Raw genomic sequence first — 26,403 nt, forward strand, 5'->3', positions numbered from 1 at the left:
GTATCTACTCCAAATGCTTCTAATGCCAAAGATACTCCATCACACGCCGCTTGTAAAAATAGCTGCTTTCAATCTGGATCTGAGGAGCTGAATGAAGCCTGAGGGGAAAAAACATCTCTTTTTTTGTCGTGATATCCTTAGAAACACTACATATATCACTTGGCTGTTCCCATCAGTGTCTGTTTATTTTGAAAACTGAAATATTTTAAATGGAATTCATTAGACATCAGAGTTGAAGTCAAGGCCACCAGACAGTTGCAACAAACTCCTTACATTAGGAAAACCCTTAAAATATAGGTTTTCCTAACTTAAAGGCATAGTTCACCCAAAAATTATCCCATGATTTACTCACCCTCAAGCCATCCTAGGTGTATATGACTATCTTCTTTCAGATGAACACAATCAGAGATATATTTAAAAATATCCTTAGTCCTCCAAGGTTTATAATGGTTGTAAATGGGGGGCCGCGTTTTGAAGTAAAAAATAATGCATCCATCTATAAAAAAAATAATCCATACGACTCCAGGGGGTTAATAAAGGTCTTCTGAAGCGGAGCAATGCGTTTTTGTAAGAAAAATATCCATATTTAAAACTTTATCAAATAACAAGCTTTCGGTGGACGACCGTACGCAGAATGTGCAAGTCGATTTGCGGCGGAAGAGTATCCTTTGACCTGACGCACAACATAATGATGAACACGGAGGCGCAGAGGATAGAGCAAAACAAATCACCGGTCACGGATTATAAGTCTAAAACGATGATTTTTAAAGAGAAATGTCGGAGGATTTCGATATAAGAGAAGAGGAGCTTATATTTGTTGCCCAGGCCTATTTGTTTGAACCGTGAGAGGCGTCTAAGCTTACAATACTCCTGCATCCTGCGTCATACATCGCGTCTGAAGATTACTCATTTGGCGCAAGTTGACTTGCGCATTTCGTACGGTCGTCCGTCAGAAGCTAGTTATTTGAATTCATAAAGTTTTAAATATGGATATTTTTCTTACAAAAATGCATTGATTCACTTCAGAAGACCTTTATTAACCCACTAGAGTCGTATGGATTACTTTTTTTCATGGATGGATGCATTATTTTTGTCTTCAAAATGCAGCCCCCCATTCACAACCATTATAAACCTTGGAGGACTAAGGATATTTTTAAATATATCTCCGATTGTGTTCGTCTGAAAGAAGATAGTCATATACACCTAGGATGGCTTGAGGGTGAGTAAATCATGGGATAATTTTCATTTTTGGGTGAACTAACCCTTTAAGGCATTTGTTGCAACTGGACCACAAGACCCAGAAAAGAGTAGTATCCATACAGATTTCCAGACTCAATTTGTTTCCGATTTACAAGCAATTGATTCAATTCTGATTCACTTTGATCAATTCATTTTGGAAAATTTCAGTTATAATGTCCACTTTGCTTACACATGAAAGAAATTGATCTCATAATGTCAGAAACTATACAGGGATCCTTCTAACAGTACATTACAAAATATTAATTTCAAAAATTAACAACAGAGCCCAAATTTAAATCACAAACTGCTGTGGATGCCAAATGAAGTATACTTTCAGTTGCATTTATTGCGTGAAACTGTTATTATAAAATGAAACACTTCAGTTGTAAACTCCTATAAAAGTACATAGAAAGTTTGTGAATGATTCATTAAAAGAATCGGCTCATTTGTTTGTCACTGGAACTACATGGTTGCACTTTATGTTTTTGATTCACTAAAAGGAACTGGCAGACTCATTTGTTTGTAAATACGACTTTTGTTCTTGTCCGAGACCATTACCCGAGACTCAGACCCAAGACCAAGCCAGACATTTTGAATATTTTGCATCTTATTTGTATTGATTAATGTTATTCAGTACTATAAATTTTGTCTTAATTCTTAATTTGCTGACAGTTTGGAAGGTTAATTTGAGCAGTATAGGATAAATAACAGTATGCCACACTTTCAAAGGGCAGAGATCACAGTTTTTTTTTTTTTTGTTTTTTTTTTAAAACACACTTGTGCCTGACTCTAAACACTCAGACATCCTTTCAGGCTCTGTTTGTATAACACTGTATGTGACAAGTCTGAGAGCATTGTAAGCACATATGTGGTGATATGCAAAGGGCATTTGTCGACATTAACGCATAGTGGTGTGGGTAGACATGTTAACTCACAGTGAGGCCCCTGCTTTCAGTTATCAAATCCCAAGATGTGTCTGAGAGACCTGACAATGTTGTGAAAGGTTGTCTTCCCCCACTGGCCTGTCAGAATGGTTGAAATTAACTGACATGTTCTCTCGTTTGTTTTTAGGCAACTTATCAAACCATGAATTGAATTGTCCTCTCTCTGTATTTTGATTGGCTTATGGCTCAAAAAAAGACTTTTTCCTTTGGTGAAGAAAGAGATGTAGAGAAGTAGTGGGGTAAATGTCATAAGAGATTAACTTTGTGAAGATTCCACAGCAGTTACTCGGCCAAACAGAGTGAGGGAGCGAAGAGAGAGGAACAGAGAGTAGAGAGTGATTTGTCAGCAAAGTGAAGGAGAGAGTACTAGCGCTGTAGGCTAATGTAACTAAAGTGAGCAAATTCTGAGTGCAGCCATGTATATGATATAGTTTCAAATGCTGATGCTGGTATTTCAGCCTGCTCTCAATTTCAGGGCTTCGTGTGGTTGTTTTTCTAGGTTTCAGATTAGCTGTATGACCCAGTAGCCGGGGGGGTGTCGTATCTCAAACAACTATGGATTAGGATCTTCAGACAGAAACGATTACGGACATAAAAACTGAAATATTCTCCAGCCTATATATGGAGTAGATATGTAATCATAGATGTTGTATTTATGGAAATGGATTCACATTATCGACACAGAGAGAGGCATAAGAGACGAGAGGGCATTAGACCGCTCGTTTACACTTTTCTCATATGATGTTTATGTAATGCACTTTTAGATATCTTTTAGATACCACGAAGTCTTCTCCGTGTAATTTAACATGACCACATTAAATTGGGTCCTTCTTGCTGACCTTATGATTTTGGTCTGGCTGTCTTTCTCTCTTATATGGAAGCCCATTTCTGCTTCCCTCCTGGTAAAAAAAAAAAAAAGTTTTAAATAATCAGTCAAATTGTGAGATATAAAGGTATGACTGCAATAAATTCATTCATATTGTGATATTTTAGATTTCTGAAGTTGTACCAGTAATTATTTTATTTTAAAAATTATTTTTTATATATGCTTCCAAACGGACTTCTGTACTATCATTATCCATGTCCCTTTCAAAAAAAAAAAAAAATTTAAAAAAGAGGGAAACAGGGTAATAACTAGTATTTATTAATATTTTGGATTCGTTTTTATTTTTATATTTTCAGTTTTCATTTTAATTTTAGTTAATTTTGTGTCATTATTATTTTTTTATATTTATATTTAGCTTTAATTTAAATTTTATTAATTTAATTTTAGCTTCAATTTGTTTCATTTCTAATTTTTGTTTAAGTTGAAGTTTTTCATAATATTTTATTTTATTTCAGTTACCAAAAACAAGTTTATATGTTTTGGTATTACAATAACAACACTGCTGTAGTGAAGGTGGTTAAGTTACATCTCTGTGCATTAGAGTTTCAGCATTAGCATTAGGGCTACACTGGCCTCCATTTGACTTCTTACGACACCTACCCTTTTAGAATGTGTGTGTTTGTGTGTTGAGTGCGAGCGAGTGAGTGTCTGTTAGTTTTTTGCACTGTGGCTGTATGTAGCAGTGACAGGGACCAAGACTGGCAAGACAGAGAGAGTGCTGACGACTGGAAACCAGAGAAGACCCAACAGTTGAGTTGAGTAGGAGATCAAGAGCCCTTAGAGAATTTAGGTCAAAATAAAAATCATTAGGAAAAGTCATCTGCCTCAATATACTGTAGCTACATAATATGTTATTTTATTATTATTTATATACTATTATAGTATCTATTAATATTTTGTATTAGCTTTCATTTTTATATTTTCAGTTTTCATTTTAAGTGTAGTAGTTTAGGCTGTGCTTTTGTCATGTGCTTTATTTTATTTTTATTTCAGTTTTAGTATTTTTTTTTTTTTCAGTTAGATGCCAAGGCAACATTTTCATTTGAAATTTCAGTTTTCATTTAAGTGTTTTATCTAATATTTATATTTTATTTAATTTCAGTTTTATTTCATTTAGTGAAAACTATTTTAAAAGTTTTAGTTTTGTTTAAAGCTGCAGTCCGTAACTTTTTTTGGTTAAAAATTATCCAAAATCAATTTTTGAGCAAGTACATAACCAGCCATTGTTCAAAACTCCTTACCTTAGCCCGATTCACAATGATAAGCTTGTAATAATGTTTTATAATAAGAGTGACACTGGTGGGTTTCCACGGGAAATTCGAACGTGCAGCCGTTCATCTTTGCGTCTTTTTAAGGACTACAACAAACGGCTAGTCGGGAGTACAACAAGCTTCTTCCTGGGTTGGTGACATCACAAACCCCAAAATTTACATAAACCCTCCCTCCGAGAACATGCAACAAAGGGGGTGAGGCCATGTTGGGCTGCTTTAGAGAAGAGGAAGAGTTGTTGTAGTAGAGTGTTGCTGCCATGCCGTCATTTAACGCCGGACTGCTTCACAAACGAGGGTCAATTCAACGCTGGATTTACACAAAAGATTAACATGACGGCACATGCTAGTCGATGAGTTGAATCAACTCCACAGCAACTACATAAATTTATCCACTAACCATTCAGAAATGTCCAGATGCATTCGTTGTAACTTCTTCCTGAGTCTCTCCATCAGTGTCCGATTCCGGTTTGAACAATGTAAGGCTGAACACCGTTACTGACAATCGTCATTTGGGCTGCGTGAGATTCTCCAGCTTTGTTGTTGTTGAGCAACCGAAGTGCGAGTTCTCTTTTGGAAAGCGGGCAGGAGCAGCAGCTCATTTGCATTTAAAGGGACACACACAAAAACGGCATGTTTTTGCTCACATCCAAATAGGGGCAAATTTGACAAGCTATAATAAATGATCTGTGGGGTATTTTGCGCTGAAACTTCACATACACATTCTGGGGACACCAGAGACTTATATTACATCTTGTGAAAAGGGGCATAATAGGTCCCCTTTAAGAGGAAAGTGTCATTTTAATAAAAAGCTGACCAGGTCCTCCACCAAGATTTTTAACTACATTTTAACCGAGCAAATTAACGCCGTCAGACCAATTCATCATGGGTAAGGTGAGAGCTGCTCAGAGCATTTGAGCATTTCCCAGTGGAGTTGTTACAGGTCCTTGTTTGTGTATAGATACGACCTTCAGCTGTCTGGTGATCCTGGTGCGCTGTTCTTTTTTGGGAGGACATCTCAGCCAGCTTCTTAGATCCTGAGGCAGGGAAAGCATTTATAACTTGCCAGATCACCGTACCCCACTCCTCCTCTGGGACGAGAAGATATACCAGAAGTGCCTGAGCTCCATTAACATATTGCGCTCTGAAAGACAAACCTAATCAAAAATAGACGTGTCGGTTCTTCAGTATGCAAGCAGATCACGCAATCTGACCCTCAGTGCCATGGCCAGGTGCGGTGTCTCATATCCTTAACACTAAAGAGTGAAAGGGCCTACCATTCCCTCCAGATTCTGAGTCAATCCGAGGCCAAGACTGTAACTTGGAAGGTGACTGTGGTACAATGTAGCAAAGCTGTTTACACTTACTGTTGACCAGAGGAACGGACAGAGGAGAGGCTCAGATGCCTGTACTCCAAAATACCTTCTGCCTTCACTCAATATACTGTAAAAAAGTGGGGTTTTTTTGATACGTGCAGACTTGAAAATAGGTTTGGCTAACTTTAAAAATGTTTTGTTATGAGTATGTACAGTATGTGCATATATAATCAGTGTTTGGGTGTATTTATTCTTCTGATTTCAGTCCGAGTAGAATTTTTCCCTGCTCGGACAGATTTACGTATGTTTTAACTTGTACTTTAACATGACCCCAATTGAATACAGTGATTATAAATTTCATTTCTTTCAGATGCCAAGGGAGGGAAGGAGAAAGCTCCCCCTGCTGGTTTGTACATGCATTTTTTTACCCTATTAAAGATTTGGTATCTGTTTGATGTAATAAATCATTTTACAGCAGTCAGGCTCACTCTTAGTATCTTTTATTTTACAGATAAGCCTGCAGAAGGTGGGTCACCTGCTGTGAATCTTGTCCTAAACGCCATGTCTTCATTCAGTCTGTCAAGGATACAAGGGGTAGCTTTGCTTTTACAGATGAGCTTTGAGAGAGAGAGAGAGAGAGAGAGAGAGAGAGAGAGAGTGTGTGTGTGTGTGTGTGTGTGTGTGTGTGTGTGTGTTAATGTGGTTAGGGTGCATGTGTGTGCTAGTGCTGCAGGGAGTAAGGATTAGGTTTAAGTAAGAGGCATGCTGAATTACACATTAATTGAACGTATTCCAGTTCATCTTTAGATATAGCAAATACGCCAATGAATCATACCTAAAACCAGCTAGCAGTGCTCTAACTTAACTTTCTGCTTACATATTGACACATATCTAGTGCATTGCTTAGTCGAACTACAATATAATTATTCATCATAATGCATAACGACAAACTTATATTGTTGACTTGATCTCCTGCCTTTATAAGTAGAAGTACAGCCAGCTTTAATAAATGTGAATTTAACTAACATGTAGAACTGTATTTATTTACTGTTATGTATCTACATAATACAGTTTACATAAATTACAGAATATTGTTTCCACATTCATAAATAACATTATAGCCTACTTAACTGCTGAAAATACATTATAAGCAAAAGCCGTGCTTGTTGTGCTGCTTGTTGTGCTGTAAGATACCTTCTTATTGCTTTGTTGCATGGATTTAAAAACATGTCATTTTTTATTACAATCTAAGTTATTTGAAAATATATACGAGTCATTTTCCAATGCCATCACTACCGTTTAAATGGCAGAATGTGAGAATGCATTAAATTAGGGGTGTAATGATACCCTCATGTCATTCAATACATATCGTGATACTGACCTCAAGATACAATATTATTGCGATATTCCAAGATGTTTGGTAAAAGGTTAACAAAAAATGTACTGTTGAATTTTTTCTCACACAGTCTCACACAGTTGGGTGAACTATACACAATATGTAACAATACATATTGTTGCATTTTTGTATTGCGATATATTGTGACATGATATACTGACAAACAACATAACCATGAAATTGTGTGTGTGTGTGTGTGTATGGATTTATTGGTGTATGTTTGCATTACTTTCAACAATATGTGCGCACTGTATCTGATTGTGAGCTATTATGAAAATGCAGCCCATTACCAGAGCGCACACTGAGCATGTGCATATATGGTAGGTGTTTCCATTTCTCAGTTCATGTTAACATGTTATGATTTGGCATCATAAAACTAACACCCACACTGGGGTACAAATCATTCCCTCTGGACAGAGTGTAATGGTGTCAACATGTGTGGTCATTAGGGCACTTTTTTATTCAAATGTGTTTTTTTTCTTTCATTATTTCAGTGCAGATGTGTATGAATTCATACATGTAAACAGCCCACAGTGACCCCACATAGTATTTGGTTTATACAACTAAATATATATAAAACAAGTGACATTTATTAACTGTTGACAGTATTTGACAGGTGCTGTCTTTTTTTATTTGTCCAGTTCTGTTTAAATTTTCTCTCCAGCTCTAGACTCCAGGGACAAGACATCAGGATGTAGTTTGTAGTAATGTTGGTGTTTTAACCCGTCTCTCTGTATGTGCTGCCTTAACCTCATTATGCTTCCATTGTTTCTTTTAATTTAGATGATGAGGGCCGCGACGGTAAGGGAAAGAAACACTCCTCTTGGCTCGTTATGTGTGTGTGCATATTTGTCAATGTGCTAGTTGCTTATCTGTGACTGCGCATGTGACCAAATGTCAGTCACTGTCTCTGTCGGTGGTCCACGGGTCTGTCACAGGGGTTCTGACTGGCCAAAACAAGACCAACAAGCAAACAAATGGTTTGAAATCTGAGATTGCTTTGGCGAATGCCAGCAAGACCATTTTTCGTTCATTTTAGGTCAGTAAACTTTTGGTCTTTTAGCGACCAAATTGTGTTTTGAGATTCGCAACAATAGAAAACAGTCTCCGCTGTCTATTGAAATTAAGTTTCGCCAAAGCATCCAGATAAAGAATTTGTTATTGTAATAATTAGACTACAGGTGCTGTAAGTGATTTTAGGCAAATAAAAATGGCAGAAGATGCTAGCAAATAGCTTTCTCCAGGTATTATAGACTCTTTTGTCTCAACAAGGTTTTAGAAAGAAGGAGCGTGTCTGATTCCATAAAGGTTAGCAGAAACTACAGAGTGGCTAAAATTGTTTACAGCACCTTAAACTATATTCCTTATTTATAGTTTAGGTGAAATATGTTTCATTGGAGAAAATGTGGATATATACTTTGTTTATTAGAGTGGGTATATATCACTGTATGTGTGCTTGAGTGCATAAACCAAATGATATTTGTTTGATCTCAACCTCTGACCACCATTCTACATTATATTTTAAGAAATGTAATACTATTCCATTCAGACTAATTTGCGTTTGTGTTACTTTTATGATTCATTTATCATGACAGACATCGCCTTCATGTCTTGCACCCATGTTTTAATTTAACCTCTTGGAGAAATGTGGTGACCGTTCAAGAAGCTAAGGTTATGCAGTATACTGATACTCTGAAATGGTTGTCCCTCTAAGAGTTCACTACTGGAAATATCTGGATCTGTGTTTGAGATCCAGCGTTAGAGCGTGATAGTGTGAGGGTCAGGACATTTAGTAACATGAGGTTAGGACACCCAGAGCTGGACTAGCACTTTCACAGTCTACATATATGTTTAGTGGCTGACATTGGTGTTAAAATACTTCTACATCTATCTAATCTGGGTTAAATGTATCTGGTTAAATCATCTTTTATAAAATAGGATGGTTGGGTCTGAACTAAATAACCATGGTTCCAGTAAGAGCCTTATGCAATGCTGTTTTGAAATATAAGCCATTGCACTATGACTTTTCCTTGTTCGGTGTATCATATTAACTTGCATAAACATAAAACAGAGAGTGATGGTTTTGTTCTCTGGTTTTATGGAAATGAAAATGCATCATCTGGGCCTGATCACACCATGGATAATTTATGTAGCCATTTGCTGTGCATTTTAATAAATACACACTTTTTGGCTTGTTATAATGTCTGTTTCATGTCAACTTTTTCTGTAGAGATGTTATCTGATTCTGAAGTGAGATGGAAAAGAATGCCCAAATTTGTTTTAAATAATCAGCCATCAAAGCCATCCATATACTTTGAGTTTAAAGGTGCAGAGAAACAATGTTGAAAGTGGATCGGACCGAGCACCAAAACACACTTGTAGCCAATCAGCAGTAGGGGGCGTATACACTAATTAGGGGGGAGGTGCCTGTGTTGCATATAAATTTGGGGGCGGGGCTATCAAGATAGGGGTGTGATCCTTTTGGGTAGGGGCGTGTTTGTTTTGGTGATTTCATATATCAACAGTGTTTCTCAGAAATCGCTTACTGCAACTTTTAACCAGCATCAACCAACCAAAAAATCCCATCCACCCATCTGTGATCATAATGAGTTGAAGGACACTTAAGTTGTTTGGATTGGTATGACTGGTTAGTAGAGAAAATAACTTAAATAACATCTATGCACTTTCTTTATTCTGAAAAACTGAAGGACAAAAGGATGTCCAGTTCTTCATGTATTTGTGTTAGTATGTACAGTATGTGTTTATGAATTCCTCCAGTCTTAGAAGAGCCCTAACTTCCTAATGGTTTCCCCCACTCTTTCTCTCTCTTTTTCTTTAATACAGAATTGCCTGAGGATGGTAAGACACACAAATCCTTTAGCATGTATTGTCAATGACATATACATGAAAAAAAAAAAGTTTTATTTTTCATGCAAAAGGAAATTTTGTAAGTGTCTTTCACATCCCAGTGTAGATCCTAAAAGTGTAGTTCACACAAAAATGAAAATTCTGTCCTCTTTTACTCACCCTCATAAAAAATATGTTCCACAAAAGTAAGAGAGTCATACTGGTTGGGAAAGACAAGATGGTGAGCAAATGATGACAGAATTATTATTTTTGGGTGAACTATCGGTTTAAGGATCTGGAAAGGTTGAAAGGTGAGAGTCAATAATCAATATTGTTTTGTTTTTGTTTTGTAAGTATGGGTATAAGTTTGCTAGATTGTGCTAAAAGTTTTAGGGAAGCTTTACCCCAGGCTGTGTACACATCAATATGAACAGTAAATATCATGATTGATTCACTTTTTTCAGCCTCTTGTCAGTCATCATTGACTATATCCTGTCTTAGTGTCCATTAATGCCATTAATGTGAACTTTCAACAGTTCATATCAGTTTACACTGTTTCTCTGACTCTGCCGGTAGAACATGTTCCAGGAGAACAGCCTCAGATGTCTGAGACAAGTGGCCTGTTTGTGGAGAAGCCTCAGAGTGTCACTGTCAATAAAGGTAAGATTCTGAACCACAACTGCACTGCTGAATTCACTCTGCTGTATCTATAATTTAAACTGAAAATTAGTGGTGTTTTTTTTGTAGTGACTCGTTCTGCAGGTTAAGTCGTTATGCCAGTAGGTAATATGTCATTGAATCATTCACTCATTCGATTTGTTTAAAAAACTGTCTCGTTAAAGAACGAAACCAGATGATTGAGTCATTTAATCGTTCACTCAACCATATCGTTCATAAGCATTCATTCCGGAAACAATTGCTACTACTGCGTGTTGCTCAGAGATGGCCAACAGTTAATAAGCTTTTTATTCTTATGGAAATATTTTTGTTGGTGGAGCAAAAATACACAAAGTAAATGGCAATATTGTGTTTAAAATGTAACTTAAACTATTAACTACTTACTTACTGAGATGTCATATACAAAAAATATCACGTGCTGTAATTAACCAATATTTGGAACAGTGGCACTCTTGCTTGTGTGATATTGCTTAATATATTAACATTAATGGTCACATATATGATCTACTTTTACTGTATAGATCAATGTAATGATGACTAATGTATAATTTAATAATAAATAAATAATAATTTCATTCAGCAATGTTACTTATGTCTTCATTTTATTGGTAACAGGGAAAAATGTCACATTTGTGGCTAAGGTGGACTCCTCTCAGATGCTAAGGAAGCCAACTATGAAGTGGTTGAAGGGGAAATGGCTGGATCTGGGCAGCAAGGCTGGAAAACACCTACAGTTCAAAGAAATCTATGATAGGAACACCAAAGTGTGTAAAGGACAGTGTGTTTTATTTGAGATTTGTTTACTAGAGCACAGAGTTACAATTTACAATTTTGATACCAGATATACACCTATGAGATGACCATTGTTAAGGTTGTGGATGGGGATGCTGGAGGTTACCGTTGTGAGGTCACATCCAAAGACAAGTGTGACATCTGCACATTTGAAATCGCCGTCGAAGGTAGGATATTATGCAGTTATGGGTACAAAGTGGTTAATTAATTAAAGAACATTCGAATAGACTCACAAAATCTCAAGTTATCACTGAATATGGCTAGTACCTTTAGGTAATGAGAGTTGGAGATCCTCATGTACATCATAGGACATTTATAAAGAATATAATTCTGTTTTCAGATAAATAAAGTCAGTTAACACACACCTGGTGTGTGTGTGTGTGTGAGCACACTTTACATTAAGTCTACAGCTGATTCATTATTCACTAGGTATTTAGCTGATTAGATCCTCTCCTGTTAGTTTTGCAGCACTTAGTAAATCAGCACTACACATTTATTTGCTTTGACATCAGTCTGTGGAGCAAATAAAACATGGTTTTTAATCATCATCTTGAATTTCATCTTCTCCTTCAGCTGCTGAAGAGACGACGCAAACAAACATTTTGGAGGCATTCAAACGTTCGTAAGTTTGTTTGTATGTCTGTGTCTTAATCATTAGTAACTTGTAGATGTCTTGATTTCACATTGTTTCGATATAGTTATATTTGTTCGGAGGAATTTTTAAGTTCATATTCACTTTATGTTTAGATACTGCTGTAAGTGTACGCACAGATTTAGTGGCTTACGCACCTCATGTTAATACATGCAAGATTATATGATACTCTTGCATATGATTGAGGGAGCCATCTGTTGCCAGAAGTCGCTCTTCTGAGCAGTAATAATCTCAAGGACGAAGTTAGAGGTGTTTTTCCTCATGTCTGAGAGTTTGGCTCCAGGTCCAGCTCTGGGAGGTTAAGGTTTAGCCCTAGGACTGAGGCAGGCACCTTGATCTACTGTTTGAGCTCTTCAAACAGTAGAGCATGGTGCTAGCAATGCCAAGGTCATAGGTTCGACTCCCATGGCATGCATGAACTGATAAAATATATGTCTTGAACGCAATGTAAGTAGTTTTGGATAAAACGGTCTGCCAGATACATAAACGTAAATGTATGCATCTTGTTCATCTCTAGGGGAGATGCAGGAGAGGATGCAGGTGATCTGGACTTCAGTGGTTTACTCAAGAAAAGGTTTGTAAGATATTCTGCTCTCTCCATGTTTTTTCTTCTTAGTCTATTTACTTTATATGTAGATTAATTTATTAATTTTCACTGTAACCAAACATAAAAACAGTCAATCTCAACCAAGTATGAAGATTAACTATATTTTTGGTTTCTATGTACCACAGGGAGAGGAAGCAAAAGGAGGAGCCTGAGGTGAGTGTGGATGTCTGGGAGATCCTGAAAAATGCCAAACCATGCGACTATGAGAAGATCGCCTTTGAGTACGGCATCACTGATCTCAGGGGCATGCTCAAAAGACTCAAGAAGATGAGGAAGGTGGAGCCCAAAAAGAGTGATGGTGAGACATGTCATGTGATGGACGCACACAGACATATTTCTTCACAAAACTACAGTACATACATACGAAGGTCACCGGGTTCAAATCCAACCCTAATATATAATTTTGTTGACAACCCAAGAAAAAAGTTTTGGAAGGATTGTATATGTTAGTGCTATTTCTGTTTCAGCTTTCCTAAGGAAGATGGAACCTGCTTACTCTGTGGAAAAAGGAAAGAGAATACAGCTTAGTGTTGAGCTGTCTGACCCTAACGCTCAAGTCAAATGGCTGAAAAATGGACAGGAGATCAAACCCTCAGCCAAGTATGATCCAGTGTGATTGTGTGTTTAAAAAAATACTGGAATTAACTATTTTGTATAACACTTAAGGTGCACTGGTCATCGTTGATGAAGATTGTAAAGATGGGGAAAAGACAATGTCAGAGGAGGGCATGATGGGAAGGTTGATGCCTAACATGAAATTTGTGCTGAATTTCTCTCCCTGTTAGATATATCTTTGAGAGTGTAGGTGGTATCCGTAAGCTCACTATTAACAAGTGCACCCTTGCCGATGATGCCGCGTATGAATGTGTGATTGGAGAGGAGAAGAGTTTCACTGAGGTCTTTGTCCAAGGTACATCATCATCATCATCATCATCTCTGGCATCATTAGCACACCCCCTCTTTGTAAATTCAGCTGTCTCATTTGTTCTGTCTTCTTATCTGTCGCCGTCCTGTGTCCCGTCTGTCCTTGAGTGGTAGCCATCTGCCATATTGATTATTTTTAAAACTCTGTATATGCTGTCAGTCCTTACCTTGTTTTACTGAGCCATTTGTTTTTGAGCCAGGTCTCTGCTTCTGTCAGTTTTACTTCTTGTAAGGTAGATTTTTTTTGTCTTATTTCTTCATGGATTGTAGTTGCCATCTGGCCCTCTTGTTATCTTGTATGTATACAGAAGCTCCTCTGTACGTTGATGAAAATGTGGTTCATATTCATTCTGCTGTAAAAGTGTGTGTTTGAATATATTAACCACTTATTGGTGTGTTTATATGAACAGAACCCCCTGTCACCATCACTAAGATGTTGGATGACATCCATGTTGTGGTTGGGGAGAAGGTGGAGTTTGAGGTGGAAGTGTCTGAAGAGGCTGCCAATGTGAAATGGTGAGAAACTGGACCAAACTGCTGACACTTACCTGGTCGACTGGTCACCAGCTTTTTTAGTTCAGTCAACAGGCCTACAAATAAACTGACCAGCTGCACAAATTGAAATGCTCAATACATCACTAGCTGACTAAATTAATTCCAGTACTGTCAAGGTCAGTGTCGCTAATTACAGTAATTTAGCATTAACAAGCCATTATTAACATTAAATAGGCCTAAACAGCAAATTATCTGACTTCTTTTTTTTGTTTTCCGTTTATTACCAACAATTATAGAACACAATGAATCATTTAACAATGACTTTAGTCATGTCAAACACCACAAAAACCTATTAGTCTATAATAAATGGCACATTTAGTTTTAGATGATGCATTTTTCTCTGTCATTACCACTCTCTGTTTAAATGAGCAATGTGGCTGAGCGCTGTCTGTGCTTTTCAACATTTCTACTCATGTTCAGACTAGCAGATTTGTCTGGTTTCCAATCTTATACTCTTCACTACATTCATTTCTTCCACTTAAAAGTTTAAGAGTAAATTAATTTTCAATATCATTTCAATATTATTAGTATTATTTCTAAACTGATTCACCTATCTCTACTGTGTTCTGCTGTATCCACAGGCCTGGATAAAGTTTCGTTTCTCTCGCTCTACATCTTTCCGTCATGTCCCATTTTGTCCATCCATGTTCCCTTTGTACTCGTCCCAATCTTTCTTATTTTATCTTCAGTCATTTTGGCATAGATTGCCTTCCTCAGTTTCTTCTTATGAACATTATTTCTTTGTCTCTCGCTGTCTTGCTCTCCTTCTGTCTCTCTTCATCTCTCTCAGGATGAAGGATGGAGTGGAACTGAGCCGAGATGGAAAGTATCGCTTTAAGAAAGATGGGACAAAGCACTGGCTCATCATCAATGAGGCGACCGCAGAGGACATAGGAACATACTATGTGTACACTAGCGGAGGGGAGTCCAAGGGAGAGCTGGACGTGGAAGGTACTTCTTTTGAAAGAGTAAAACTCTCCCTTTTTAGTCCTTCCACCGTTTGGATGATGTTTCAGTAATATTTCTGTATTTATTTTTAGTATTAATTGCCTCGTGGCCCCATTTTCTCCTCTTTTTCTCTATTATAGAGAAGGAACTGGAGGTTTTGCAGAGTATAGCTGATCTGACAGTGAAGGCAGCAGAGCAGGCTGTCTTCAAGTGTGAAGTGTCTGATGAGAAAGTGATTGGCAAGTGGTACAAGGATGGTGTGGAGGTCATTCCCAGTAACCGCATCAAAATGACACACACCGGCAGGTATATCGGTCCACTTACAGCCACCCTTATCGATTCATGCATAAGCAAGCTCAGCTTGTCCTTGACCTCACTAATATTGTTTTATGTCAGGACACTAAGTCAGATTAGTCATTGAAATGTCCATCATTGGCATACACTTCTTATGTTGTGGTAACATTTCTGATCCTGGTGTCTCAGGACTCACAAGCTGGTGATAGATGACGTGAAGCCTGAGGATGCAGGAGATTACACCTTTGTACCAGATGGATACGCTCTTTCCCTTTCAGCCAAACTCAACTTTTTGGGTAAGAGAGAGAATCAGTTTTTTTTTTTTTTTTAAATCAGATTTTAAATTTCTTCATTGACCTATCGATCTATATTTTTGTTCCCAGAGATCAAGATTGATTATGTTCCTCGTCAAGGTAAATGTCTTACCTGCGTCAACACATTTAACAATATAATTTTGCCTATAAAAGGAATTTTTTTTAAAAATTCTTTCTATTATCATCTAGAACCACCCAAAATCCACCTGGACACCACTGGCAGCATGGTCAACAAAAACACCATTATCGTCGTTGCAGGAAACAAGCTCCGGTTTGATGTCGACATTACAGGGGAGCCCCCTCCCACTGTCTGCTGGAAAAAAGGAGATACGGTGAGAGTTTGCTGGCAAACTGTCACATACTCTCATCTTATGCAAAGCCAAGAACGGATATGGGATTGTTTTCATATCAGATTCAGTGATAAAACCCTGCTGAAAAGACTCTACCAGCCTACCTTAAAGGGTTAGTCCACTAAAAAATGTCATTAATTACTCATCTTCATGTCGTCCCAAATCCGTAAGACCTTTGTTTATCTTCAGAACACAAATTAAGATATTTTTGATGAAATCCATAGGTTTCTGAACCACACATAGGCAGCAATGTCATTGCACCTTTTGAGGTCCAGAAAGGTAGTGAAGGCATCGTTAAAATAGTCCATGTGACTACAGTGGTTCAACCTTAATGTTATGAAGCGACGAGAATACTTTTTGTGCACAAAAACAAAACAAAAATAACACTGATTTAACACTTATTTAGCTGCTGATGTTGTGAACGCAGTGCAGGCTTCCATGTTTACGTCCGAATGCCGGCTCAGTATTGGCTGACGCTGTACACGTGAGCAGTGCGTGTGATGATGACGCAGTCGCTTCATAACATTAGGTTGAACCACTGTAGTCACATTGACTATTTTAACAATGCCTTTAATACCTTTCTGGACCTCAAAAGCTGCCTATATGTGGTTCAGAAACCATCAGATTTCATCAAAAAATATCTTAATTTGTGTTTTGAAGATGAATGAAGGTCTTACGGGTTTGGGACGACATGAGGGTGAGTACTTAATGACAGAAATTTCATTTTTGGGTGAAAATTACCTTTAACCACCGAGAGTTCTATGGTCAACCAGTTTACCCAGAAGGACCATGCTGGATGACCCCATTTACTCAGGTTTTCCTGGTGAACAGCACAAAACCAGCATGAAAATTCAGGCTGATCTTTCCAGTAGGAATATATTCTCATTCTCATCTCATTTTCTTACATCACATCGGATATGTACAATAACTCCGAAATGTGTAACATCACCAATATATTGCACTTGCTTGAAAACATGACGTTTATGTGATGCAGGAGATCTCTGAAGCTGAAGGCCGTGTGAGAGTGGAGACCAGGAAGAATCTGAGCTGCTTTGTTATTGAAGGGGCAGAGAGATCCGATGAAGGCCTTTATCATATCACTGTAATCAACCCAGCAGGAGAGGACAAGGCTGATATCATGGTTAAGATAGTTGGTGAGTTCATACATGTTAACCATCTGCAACTTCTTCTTTCTGTCCTCATTATCTGCTATGTGCCATCTGTTCCTTAGGGCTCTTCATCCCTGTATTTTTTCTGTGTTGTGTTCAGATGTGCCTGATCCACCTGAGAATGTGAAATGCACTGGAGTGGGTGAGGACACAGCTGCTATCCAGTGGGATCCACCCAAATTTGATGGTGGAGTTCCAGTGAAAGGTACTTGACATCCAATATTACATCTTTGTAATGTTTTGACTGTATGTTATCAGTCTTGTTTCTTGGAGATACTTAAATATTTAAGTAGGTAATGAATTATCTTCTCACATGTGTGGAATACCATTTACTACTTTAGTTGTACTTCCAGGTTACCTAATGGAGAGGAAGAAGAAGGGCTCTTCCAGATGGACAAAGCTGAACTTTGACATTTATGAGTCCACAACATATGAGGCTAAAAAGATGATTGAGGGTGTGCTATATGAGATGAGGGTGTTTGCGGTTAATGGCATTGGCATCTCCCAGCCCAGCGCCAGCTCCAAACCTTTCATGCCCATTGGTTAGTTCCACATCAGCAACTTTGGGCTTTCTCACAAACGCATTTCTATCAGCATTCATTCTCTTTGTTTTCCTACTCCTTCATAGCTCCAACTAGTGAACCAACACGACTGATGGTGGACGACGTTACAGATGGCTCCTGTGCTCTAAAGTGGCTTCCCCCCGAGAGGATTGGAGCTGGTGGCATCGACGGGTACATCATTGAATATTGCATTGAGGGAGGTGAGGCACAGCGCAACTTTGCTATAGAGCTGGCATAGAGTGCCATCTCAGTTTCAAACCATCACAGTAATCATTTTTGATCATTTTTTGACATGTTTACATATCTTGCTGGTTTGCCACTTACTTTGCCCCTGGTGGTACTCACAGCCACTGAGTGGGTGCAGGCCAACGAGACCCCTGTTGAGAAGAATAGTTACAGGGTCAGAGGGCTGCCTGTTGGAGAGAAGATGCTGTTCAGGGTGACAGCTGTGAACATCGCTGGCCGTAGCCTTCCAGCTGTGTTGGCTCAATCTGTCACCATTCGGGAGATTGTTGGTGAGACTCACATACATACATACACAAACAACATACGACACACTCTCGGGAGTATATCGAGATGAAATCACAATGGCAGTTTGATAGTTCATGTCAAACTCCTGAAAATATGCATTTAAAATGTAGTTTCTGTCTCAAATATTACTGAAAACAACATTGGATCTCACTGACTTTTATCGCGTGGACTAAAACATTTTTTTTAACCGCATTTGAGTTAACTACTCATATGTAGATTTAACACAGACACAACACACTCATCTATGACACATTGATCATGAAGTATATAAACACCCAACTGTGTGTGTTGTCATTTTCAGCACGTTTTCTTCTGTCTTTTTCTCCTCTCAATCTCCTCTCTCAGAGCGTCCTAAAATCCGCCTCCCTCGGCAGCTTAGGACTAAGTACATCAAACGAGTGGGTGAGAAGGTCAACCTTGTCATTCCCTTCCAGGTCAGTCATGCACGTACATTGTTCTGCTCTGTACTTGTGTAGTTCTACTTTTTTGTTCAGTCGCTGGTCTTTACAACAGATCAAATTATCAACTTACACCATGTTAACTGTTATCAGGGCAAACCCCGTCCAATGGTGACCTGGTTCAAGGATGGTGCACCTATAGACACAGGGCTGGTGAATATCCGCACAAGTGGTGTCGACACCATCCTGTTCATCAGGCAGGCAGTCAGAGAGCACTCCGGCCTGTACACCCTGTCCGTGCAGATTGAGAATATGGAGGACAAAGCCAACCTTGAGATCCAGGTTGTAGGTTAGTGTCAACAAAGTGATTTGGTTAATGTTTTAATAGGGATGTGCACAACAACATAATTTCAAATTCAAGAGAGTTGTGGGTTGCCTGAATTATTAGTTGACTTAACTGAAAGCCATGAATATTAAAGCTGGCTTAGCATTCATCTGACCTAGGTGAAAAAGCAGAACGAAATAGCAGAATGGGATCGGGATAGGACCTCAAGCGTCCCAAAGCTCTGTTGAGTGATATGTCGGAGCACTGCCCACAAGGCTTTTCTCTCTTGACTTTTTTCAACTTGACATGCCGTCATAAAGATGCAATGCTTGTGGCGGGATGCGCAAAAAACAGCATGAGATGTTATGCGATGGCTAAAGACATTCTTCACAATGTATATGGCAGTAGTGGCGATGGTTTAAAGGTGATATAAAGGTTAATTTAAAGACACAGAAGCCCGGTTTCACAGACATGGCTTAGATTAAGCCAGGATTACGCCTTGATTCAGTTAGGGCATCTAAGTTGCTTTTACGAACATGCCCTAGAAAAAAAACTTTTCCGGTGTGCATCTTGAGAGAAAACAATGGCACTGACATATTTTAAGATATGTCAGGGCAAGTTACTTTCAGTTAAAACAGCTCAAACATGCATTTTAGCCTAGGACTAGCTTAAGCCTTGTCTGTGAAATTGGGGGAGAGTGTTTTACCTTGCTAACAGTTTAGCTAAAAAAAATAGATAAAAAAAAATCTGGGTGAGCCATTTCTACTTTTTAAAGTTATATTGAGGCTGGTTTCTCCCAAGGTTTTTTGTCCAATCCTGTCACCTTAATGCCCTGACAGCAACATAGTGTCGGCCCAGATCTGGCCCACATCTGGTCCACGTGTAATCCACATGTACCAGATGTGGGCCGGATCTGGGCCACACTATGTTGCTGTCAGGGTGGAGTTTGGGTTCCTTGCCACTGTCGCCTTTGGCTTGCTAAGCTGGGGTTTAAAAGACACTTAATATTCTGTGATATTATCGATTTGACTGCACTGACACTATCAGATGAGAACAAAACTGAATTGAGCTGGTTTATGACACCACTGTCTCTTGCAGAGCCGTTTATAGCTAAATTGACTGTTTCATAATTGACTAATTTTGCAACATCGACACTGTTATTGAACTGAATTGAATCAACTCAAGGTGAATAATGACACTATTGTCTGCAGTAGAACTGCTTTACAGCAAAATTTGAATTTGATGAAGTTTGTTATTTTCTTGTTTATTACTTTTAAGATGCTTTAAAGCAAACAATCTGTATTGTATAAAGAGCACTATATAAATAGGTTACTTGACTATTTAGGGTGTTGAAGATGTTCATTTAGATCACTCACATCAACATAACTACGGCCACAAATATAGCAATGACATCAAATTAAAGAATTAAACTGCACAGTTCAAAAGGTTCATTTCCCTACGAAGTGAAGAGTGAGTCAGGTTAATATTTTTAACCCATGGAAACTGAGGATCACTTTCAAAAGTGACTCTGAATTTCTAAGTCCTAAACTGTCAGAAAGGTTTCATATTAAACACTTACACTTTCATCAAAATTGAGGATGTCATAGGTCAGTTCGGTTGCAGGGATTATTCTGCGGGGTTTTGTTTGGATTATTCCTGGTGTTGAACGGGATTAGGATAGGATTAGGGGACACTCACTCTGTGTTCCCGCTGGGAGGTAAGCTAATGAGAGTGCAAAAACCCTTCAGATGAGCCAGACAGCCATTTAGTCACAGTTTGCTGCCAGCATCCCAGCAGCCTGCCCAGGATTAATGCCAACCGCTCCCAGCCGCAAACTCAAACTCTCTCGCTCTCAATCTTTTTTCTCTTTTTTTTAGCTTGATCTCACTATCTCTACCTCATGCTCATGTTTTTACCGTCTTCCCCATTCCTTTTTTTTCCCTCTTTCATTTTTATTATTCCTCTGCTCACTCACTTGTAGCTTCTCCAATTAGCTCACTTTAATTAGTCTCATGGTTAAAATTAGGACAGTGTATTGGTGTCAAGCTCTACAGTAATACCTACAGAATTTTTTTTTTTTCCATTCCCGTACTCACAGACAAGCCAGGGCCACCGATGGCTGTCACTGTAACTGATGTTTGGGGTTTCAATGCTGCTTTGGAATGGAAGCCTCCAAAAGACAATGGCAACGCAGAGATCACTGGCTATACCATCCAAAAAGCCGACATGAAAACCAAGGTAAATCCAGACCAGCAACAGTACAGTATTGGCCAAATATATGTGGACACTGCTTTCTAATTAACAGGTTTGGTTAGGCCCCTTAAATCTTAATGCTACGGCATGCAGTGACATTATAGGGAATTTTGTATTTCCAACAGTTTTAGATAGGACCATTTTCTGCTCCTTCTCCATGAGGAAATGGTTTACTGAACTTATAGAGTCTGGTGTAGAAGAACTTGAAATTTTTGGCTGTTAGAAGATTCACATCAATAAAAAACACCTGTATAGTTGTAGGTAGCCTATAGTATTGATAAAAAAGGAATACCCTATATCTTGCAAAAAAAGTTAAACATTATATATTTATATTCTATATAAAGCAACATTTGTGTTCTTATTCTCAAATACATTTTTTAAATTTATTTTTACAAGAAGTAGCACAGGAAACCTGGCACATCATTTCATTTTCACCCAAAAATGAAAATTTCTGTCATTTATTACTCACCCTCGTGTCGTTCCACACCCGTAAGACCTTCGTTCATCTTCGGAGCACAAATTAAGATATTTTTGATGAAATCCGAGAGCTCTCTGACCCTTTAACCATCACTTTCAAGGTCCAGAAAGGTAGTAAATACATTGTTAAAATAGTCCATGTGACTACAGTGGTTCAACCTTAATTGTATGAAGCGACGAGAATACTTTTTGTGCGCAAAAACAAAACAACAATAACGACTTTATTGAACAATTTCGCAGTGCAGCGCTTCCGTGTTCTACGTTAGATCGCCAGCTTCTGCGTCAGTGGACTATTTTAACAATGTCTTTACTACTTTTCTGGGCCTTGACATTGGTAATTATATTTCTGTCTATGGAGGAGTCAGAGAGCTCTCGGATTTCATCAAAAATATCTTAATTTGTGTTCACTTACGGGTGTGGAACGACATGAGGTTGAGTAATTAATGACTGAATTTTCATTTTTGGGTGAACTAACCCTTTAACAAATCTGTCTCTCACTTGTTTAGGAGTGGTTCACTGTTCTTGAACACAATCGCAGACCTAGTTGCACCGTGTCAGATCTGGTGATGGGGAATGAATACACCTTTCGTGTGTTCAGTGAGAACATCTGTGGCATGAGCGATGATGCTGGCATCAGCAAAAACACCGCTGTCATCGCCAAAACAGGTACCTGCAATACGGGCGGTTAAAAAATTAATCTCGAAACACTGAGTGTTGCATTACATGACGATTAGTACACAAGTGTCTCTGCTGAAGCGATATATGTAATGGGTAATCCTCTTCCTGTCTCTTTCTCTTAGGTCTTAAACAAAAAGAACAACCCTACAAGGAAAAAGATATGACCAGCTCTCCTAAATTCATCACACCTCTGGTGGACAGGTCCGTCATCGCAGGTTACAGCGCTGCCATCAGCTGTGCTGTCCGTGGGTACCCAAAAGTAAGTGTTAGTGTATTACGTGACTATATAAACCTATTACCCGTGCAGTTGTTTATAAGCCATTTAAGCAACAATGCTCTCTTTCTCATTCTCTGTTGTTCTCCTCCCAGCCAAAGATTATATGGATGAAAAATAAGATGATTATTGGAGAGGATCCAAAGTTTCTCATGCAGAATAATCAGGGTGTGCTGACTTTAAACATCCGTAAGCCCAGCTTGTTTGATGGAGGGAAGTATACATGCAGAGCCATTAATGACCTAGGACAGGATGAAGTGGAGTGCAAGCTGGAAGTTCGAGGTAATTTAATAACACTCTTATATGTGTTTCTGTTAATCACTTTAGTTTGTAGATAAAATCTCAAACCTCTAAATTAATTCCTAATGTAATATTATCTGCTTTTCCTGTTCAGTTATAACAGAAAAGGAGGAGGCAAAGAAGCAAACAAATTAGCATGAAGATACCCTAAAGACGGCTGAAAAGGGGGCACCAAGAGAGTGTCAAAAAGCAATACAAAAAAAATTTGAATGATTGATTTGGAATAAAATTGTTATAATGCTGTCTTTCCTTTGCCTTTTAATTTTGACTCTAACAAAAAGTACTGTGGTGATACCTGATAATACAATGGTACTCAAGGATATCCTTTACTCATTTACCTTGGTATTTACATAGTACTTCAAAAAACACCAAACAACTATGGTAGTACCGGTACTTTTTTTCTGTTAGTGTAATCAGACTAATATAGTGTCATAAACTAGGTTTTTTCTTCTCCAAGTATGCTTTGACTGTATTTCTAGTTAAATTGCTTGAAATAAAAGCACATTAAAACAACTTCAAATGTGTTGTTTTCCATAGTAAACTTAAAAGTAAAAGCCGTCATATAGACGTTTGTTTATAGGTTTGTGAAAATTGTATCATGTCTGCTGGCTGATCCGGGAGAGTTGGAGAATCAGGGTCTCATTAGCATATCACACTAGAGACTCATTTACGCACCCATCAACACTGCCCCAATTAGCTCTCTCCCACGTCATTACTGAGCAAACGAATTACGGCTAATTTACACACCAGTAAAACAAACACACACCACCGCAGCTCCGCCGGGAGAATCTGCGGCCCGAGGTTCGCTCGATCCAGGACGGAGTTGCTGAATCCCTGATACGTGCTGCAGAAGGTGGGCTTGAGAATTGAAAATAATTATTTCAATTTAACAGTATTAAACAGAAACATAACTACATTAAATGAATTTTGTAAGGGAAACACCACGCCCGTTGTTAAAGGAGGAGTTTATAAGTTTTTAAACCACCAACCGAAACAAAACAAAAGCTTCTCGAAGTGACCAGCAGATAGCGCACCTAACTTACTCAACAATAGCTTCAGGACATTCACATGACTATAGCTGTAATGAAGTTAAATGTGCCCCTTACTTATCTCTGAAACCATATAAATTAATAATTTGCTGACAGTACAGCATTTAAGTTACTAAACCTAAAGGCTCACCCGCTGTGTTTCTTGCCTTTCTCTTTGCTGAGAATGTGTGATGATAAGAGCATCAACAGACGTGAAAATATATACAGTGGTCACATGTGTATGTACGCGAGGTAAACCAAAATTAAAACGCATTGTCTTCGACTGAGGGTGACAACTGAGATTAATTTAAAAGCAAATACACATGTGATTTGTTAATAGGCCTACACTTGATGTTCCATTGACTTATAGCCTGTTGTTTTTATGCTGAGCGAATTATATTTTCTGTCACCGTTCTATTACTTAACCCTCACACAAATATTTTTAGATTTCCATTAAGGCATTATTTAGCCATTTCTGTTGGCTATTCCTCAAAATAAAACCTGACCCACACATCTATTATCCTAAAATAATTATTGTTTGTGCCTTCTCTAGCTAACTCACAAAGTTTTTTTGTTTGTTTGTTTTTGTTGCATTTTTAGACTTTCCCTTAGCTATCTAAATGAAATTTTAGCATTAGTTGTGTCCCAAATGACATACTAGCCTATGCACTTATGAACTATGTATGAAAAGCTGCAACAGTTTGAGTGCATGAAGTGTCCAACATTCCACACTTCTTTTTTACCAGTTAATAAAGTGCATCATTTTGGGTATTTTAAATGCACTTTTCTTTTTGGAATTTTCAGTGTAAATATACAGGGGTTTGACAATGAAACTAAAAACACCTGGTATTAAACCACAATAATTTATTAATATGGTGTAGGGCCTCCTTTTACGGCCAATACAGCATCAGTTCGTCGATACATGTCCTGCATAGTGGCCAGATGGATTTTGAGCCATTCCTCTTCCAGGACAGTGGCCAGGTCACTATGTGATGCAAGGTGGTGGAAGAAAACGTTTTCTGACTTGCTTCCCCAAAATACCCCAAAGTGGCTCAACAATATTTAGATCAGGTGACTGTGCAGGCCATGGGAGATGTTCAACTTCACTTTCATGTTCATCAAACCATTCTGTCACAAGTCTTGCTGTGTGTATTGGTGCATTATCATCAAGCTGAAACACAGCACCCCCTTCACCCCGTGTTTCACTCTGGGCACACAACAGTCCGGGTTTTGAGCCTCGTTGGGGCTTCTCCACACCATAATTCCCACGGATGTGGGAAAGACAGTGAAGACAGACTCATCAGAGTACAATACATGGTTCACATTGTCCACAGCCCAAGATTTGCACTGTTGGCACCAATGAAACCGACATTTGGCACTGGCACGAGTGACCAAAGGTTTGGCTATAGCAGCCCGACCATGAATATTGACTCCCGACAAACAGTTTTGGTGGAAACAGGAGAGTCGAGCTGCGCGCATGAGTTGGGCAGCTGTGGTTTTATGTTTTTTTGGATACAATCCGGGTTAGTACCTGCATATCCCTTTCAAACAGCTTCCTCTTGCGTCGACAGTTACTCCTCTTGAACGTGGTTTATATTGTGTGGTGGTATGCCGACATTACTCTGGACACTATACGGTAGCTCTTGATACACAGCAAAGACTTGATGTCCTGGTCACAGATGAGCCAGTGAGACGCACATAAAATTTGTCCTCTTTTGAACTCTGATATGTCTCCCAATATGTTAAGTGGATTGCAATATTTTATGTACAGCAGTGCTATTGCTCTGCTAATTCAACCTTCACACTCTGATCTTACTGATGGAATGTAATATCAGTGAAGATTGACCATCAGGCCGTGCAGATATAGACGTGAAACCACCAACACTATATTGGCCGGTGTTTCAGTTTCATTGTCCAAAACTACAAATACACAAAAAATGGCTTAGTAGTGCATAAGCGAAATGGGAGACAGCTACAGTAATGCTAGCTCTTTACGTCCTAATCCTATCAGAATGCATACTGCTATTTAAGAATTTTTCTTCAAAGTATAACAAAATAAAACCCCACAGACATTTCTAGAGAACTAACATCCAGCTGTCATGGTCCTATCAACGCTCCACTTTAGCTTTCCATGTTCCTTTACTCCCTCATCAGTGACATTCTAATCAGTCTTGCTAATTGTACCTGCTGGGACATCACATTCACATTCTCTCCATAAAAATTAAATGGGGAAAGTTGACAAAGTTGCGTCTCTCTTACCAAGCTCTCCTAACTCCAGAGCACAAGGACTCACACAAACACTCGTCTGAAGTGTACAAGTAGGGAGTGTGCGGCACTTTTTCTCAGCAGGGTCTCTCACATACTCCATTTCGACAGTGCTCAGGAGAGGCACTGTAA

General features: G+C 38.6%; 1 protein-coding gene across 3 annotated transcripts in view; it reads left to right on the top strand.

Annotated features, from left to right (window-relative positions):
- Nucleotides 1-23,491, top strand: part of mybpc2a (myosin binding protein Ca) — a 34,142-nt gene extending 10,651 nt beyond the window's left edge. For 2 of the 3 annotated variants that reach the window (XM_051887634.1, XM_051887635.1), the window contains 29 exons: nucleotides 6,024-6,059; nucleotides 6,165-6,179; nucleotides 9,894-9,908; nucleotides 10,473-10,556; nucleotides 11,190-11,338; nucleotides 11,416-11,533; nucleotides 11,940-11,988; nucleotides 12,536-12,592; nucleotides 12,751-12,923; nucleotides 13,093-13,225; nucleotides 13,411-13,535; nucleotides 13,960-14,065; nucleotides 14,895-15,055; nucleotides 15,193-15,358; nucleotides 15,536-15,642; nucleotides 15,730-15,759; nucleotides 15,850-15,992; nucleotides 17,005-17,164; nucleotides 17,280-17,384; nucleotides 17,533-17,721; nucleotides 17,808-17,942; nucleotides 18,090-18,257; nucleotides 18,619-18,707; nucleotides 18,825-19,020; nucleotides 21,095-21,234; nucleotides 22,233-22,392; nucleotides 22,527-22,663; nucleotides 22,774-22,960; nucleotides 23,073-23,491. In XM_051887634.1, coding sequence (XP_051743594.1) covers nucleotides 6,024-6,059; nucleotides 6,165-6,179; nucleotides 9,894-9,908; nucleotides 10,473-10,556; nucleotides 11,190-11,338; nucleotides 11,416-11,533; nucleotides 11,940-11,988; nucleotides 12,536-12,592; nucleotides 12,751-12,923; nucleotides 13,093-13,225; nucleotides 13,411-13,535; nucleotides 13,960-14,065; nucleotides 14,895-15,055; nucleotides 15,193-15,358; nucleotides 15,536-15,642; nucleotides 15,730-15,759; nucleotides 15,850-15,992; nucleotides 17,005-17,164; nucleotides 17,280-17,384; nucleotides 17,533-17,721; nucleotides 17,808-17,942; nucleotides 18,090-18,257; nucleotides 18,619-18,707; nucleotides 18,825-19,020; nucleotides 21,095-21,234; nucleotides 22,233-22,392; nucleotides 22,527-22,663; nucleotides 22,774-22,960; nucleotides 23,073-23,113 — 3,374 coding nt within the window. In that variant the 3' untranslated portion in view covers nucleotides 23,114-23,491. The remainder of the gene's footprint in view (nucleotides 1-6,023; nucleotides 6,060-6,164; nucleotides 6,180-9,893; nucleotides 9,909-10,472; nucleotides 10,557-11,189; nucleotides 11,339-11,415; nucleotides 11,534-11,939; nucleotides 11,989-12,535; nucleotides 12,593-12,750; nucleotides 12,924-13,092; nucleotides 13,226-13,410; nucleotides 13,536-13,959; nucleotides 14,066-14,894; nucleotides 15,056-15,192; nucleotides 15,359-15,535; nucleotides 15,643-15,729; nucleotides 15,760-15,849; nucleotides 15,993-17,004; nucleotides 17,165-17,279; nucleotides 17,385-17,532; nucleotides 17,722-17,807; nucleotides 17,943-18,089; nucleotides 18,258-18,618; nucleotides 18,708-18,824; nucleotides 19,021-21,094; nucleotides 21,235-22,232; nucleotides 22,393-22,526; nucleotides 22,664-22,773; nucleotides 22,961-23,072) is intronic. The other variant, XM_051887636.1, reaches the window with a different exon arrangement.
- Nucleotides 23,492-26,403: the final 2,912 nt, after the last annotated feature.

The sequence above is a fragment of the Ctenopharyngodon idella genome, chromosome 3 (assembly GCF_019924925.1).
Source record: "Ctenopharyngodon idella isolate HZGC_01 chromosome 3, HZGC01, whole genome shotgun sequence".
NCBI lineage: Eukaryota > Metazoa > Chordata > Actinopteri > Cypriniformes > Xenocyprididae > Ctenopharyngodon > Ctenopharyngodon idella.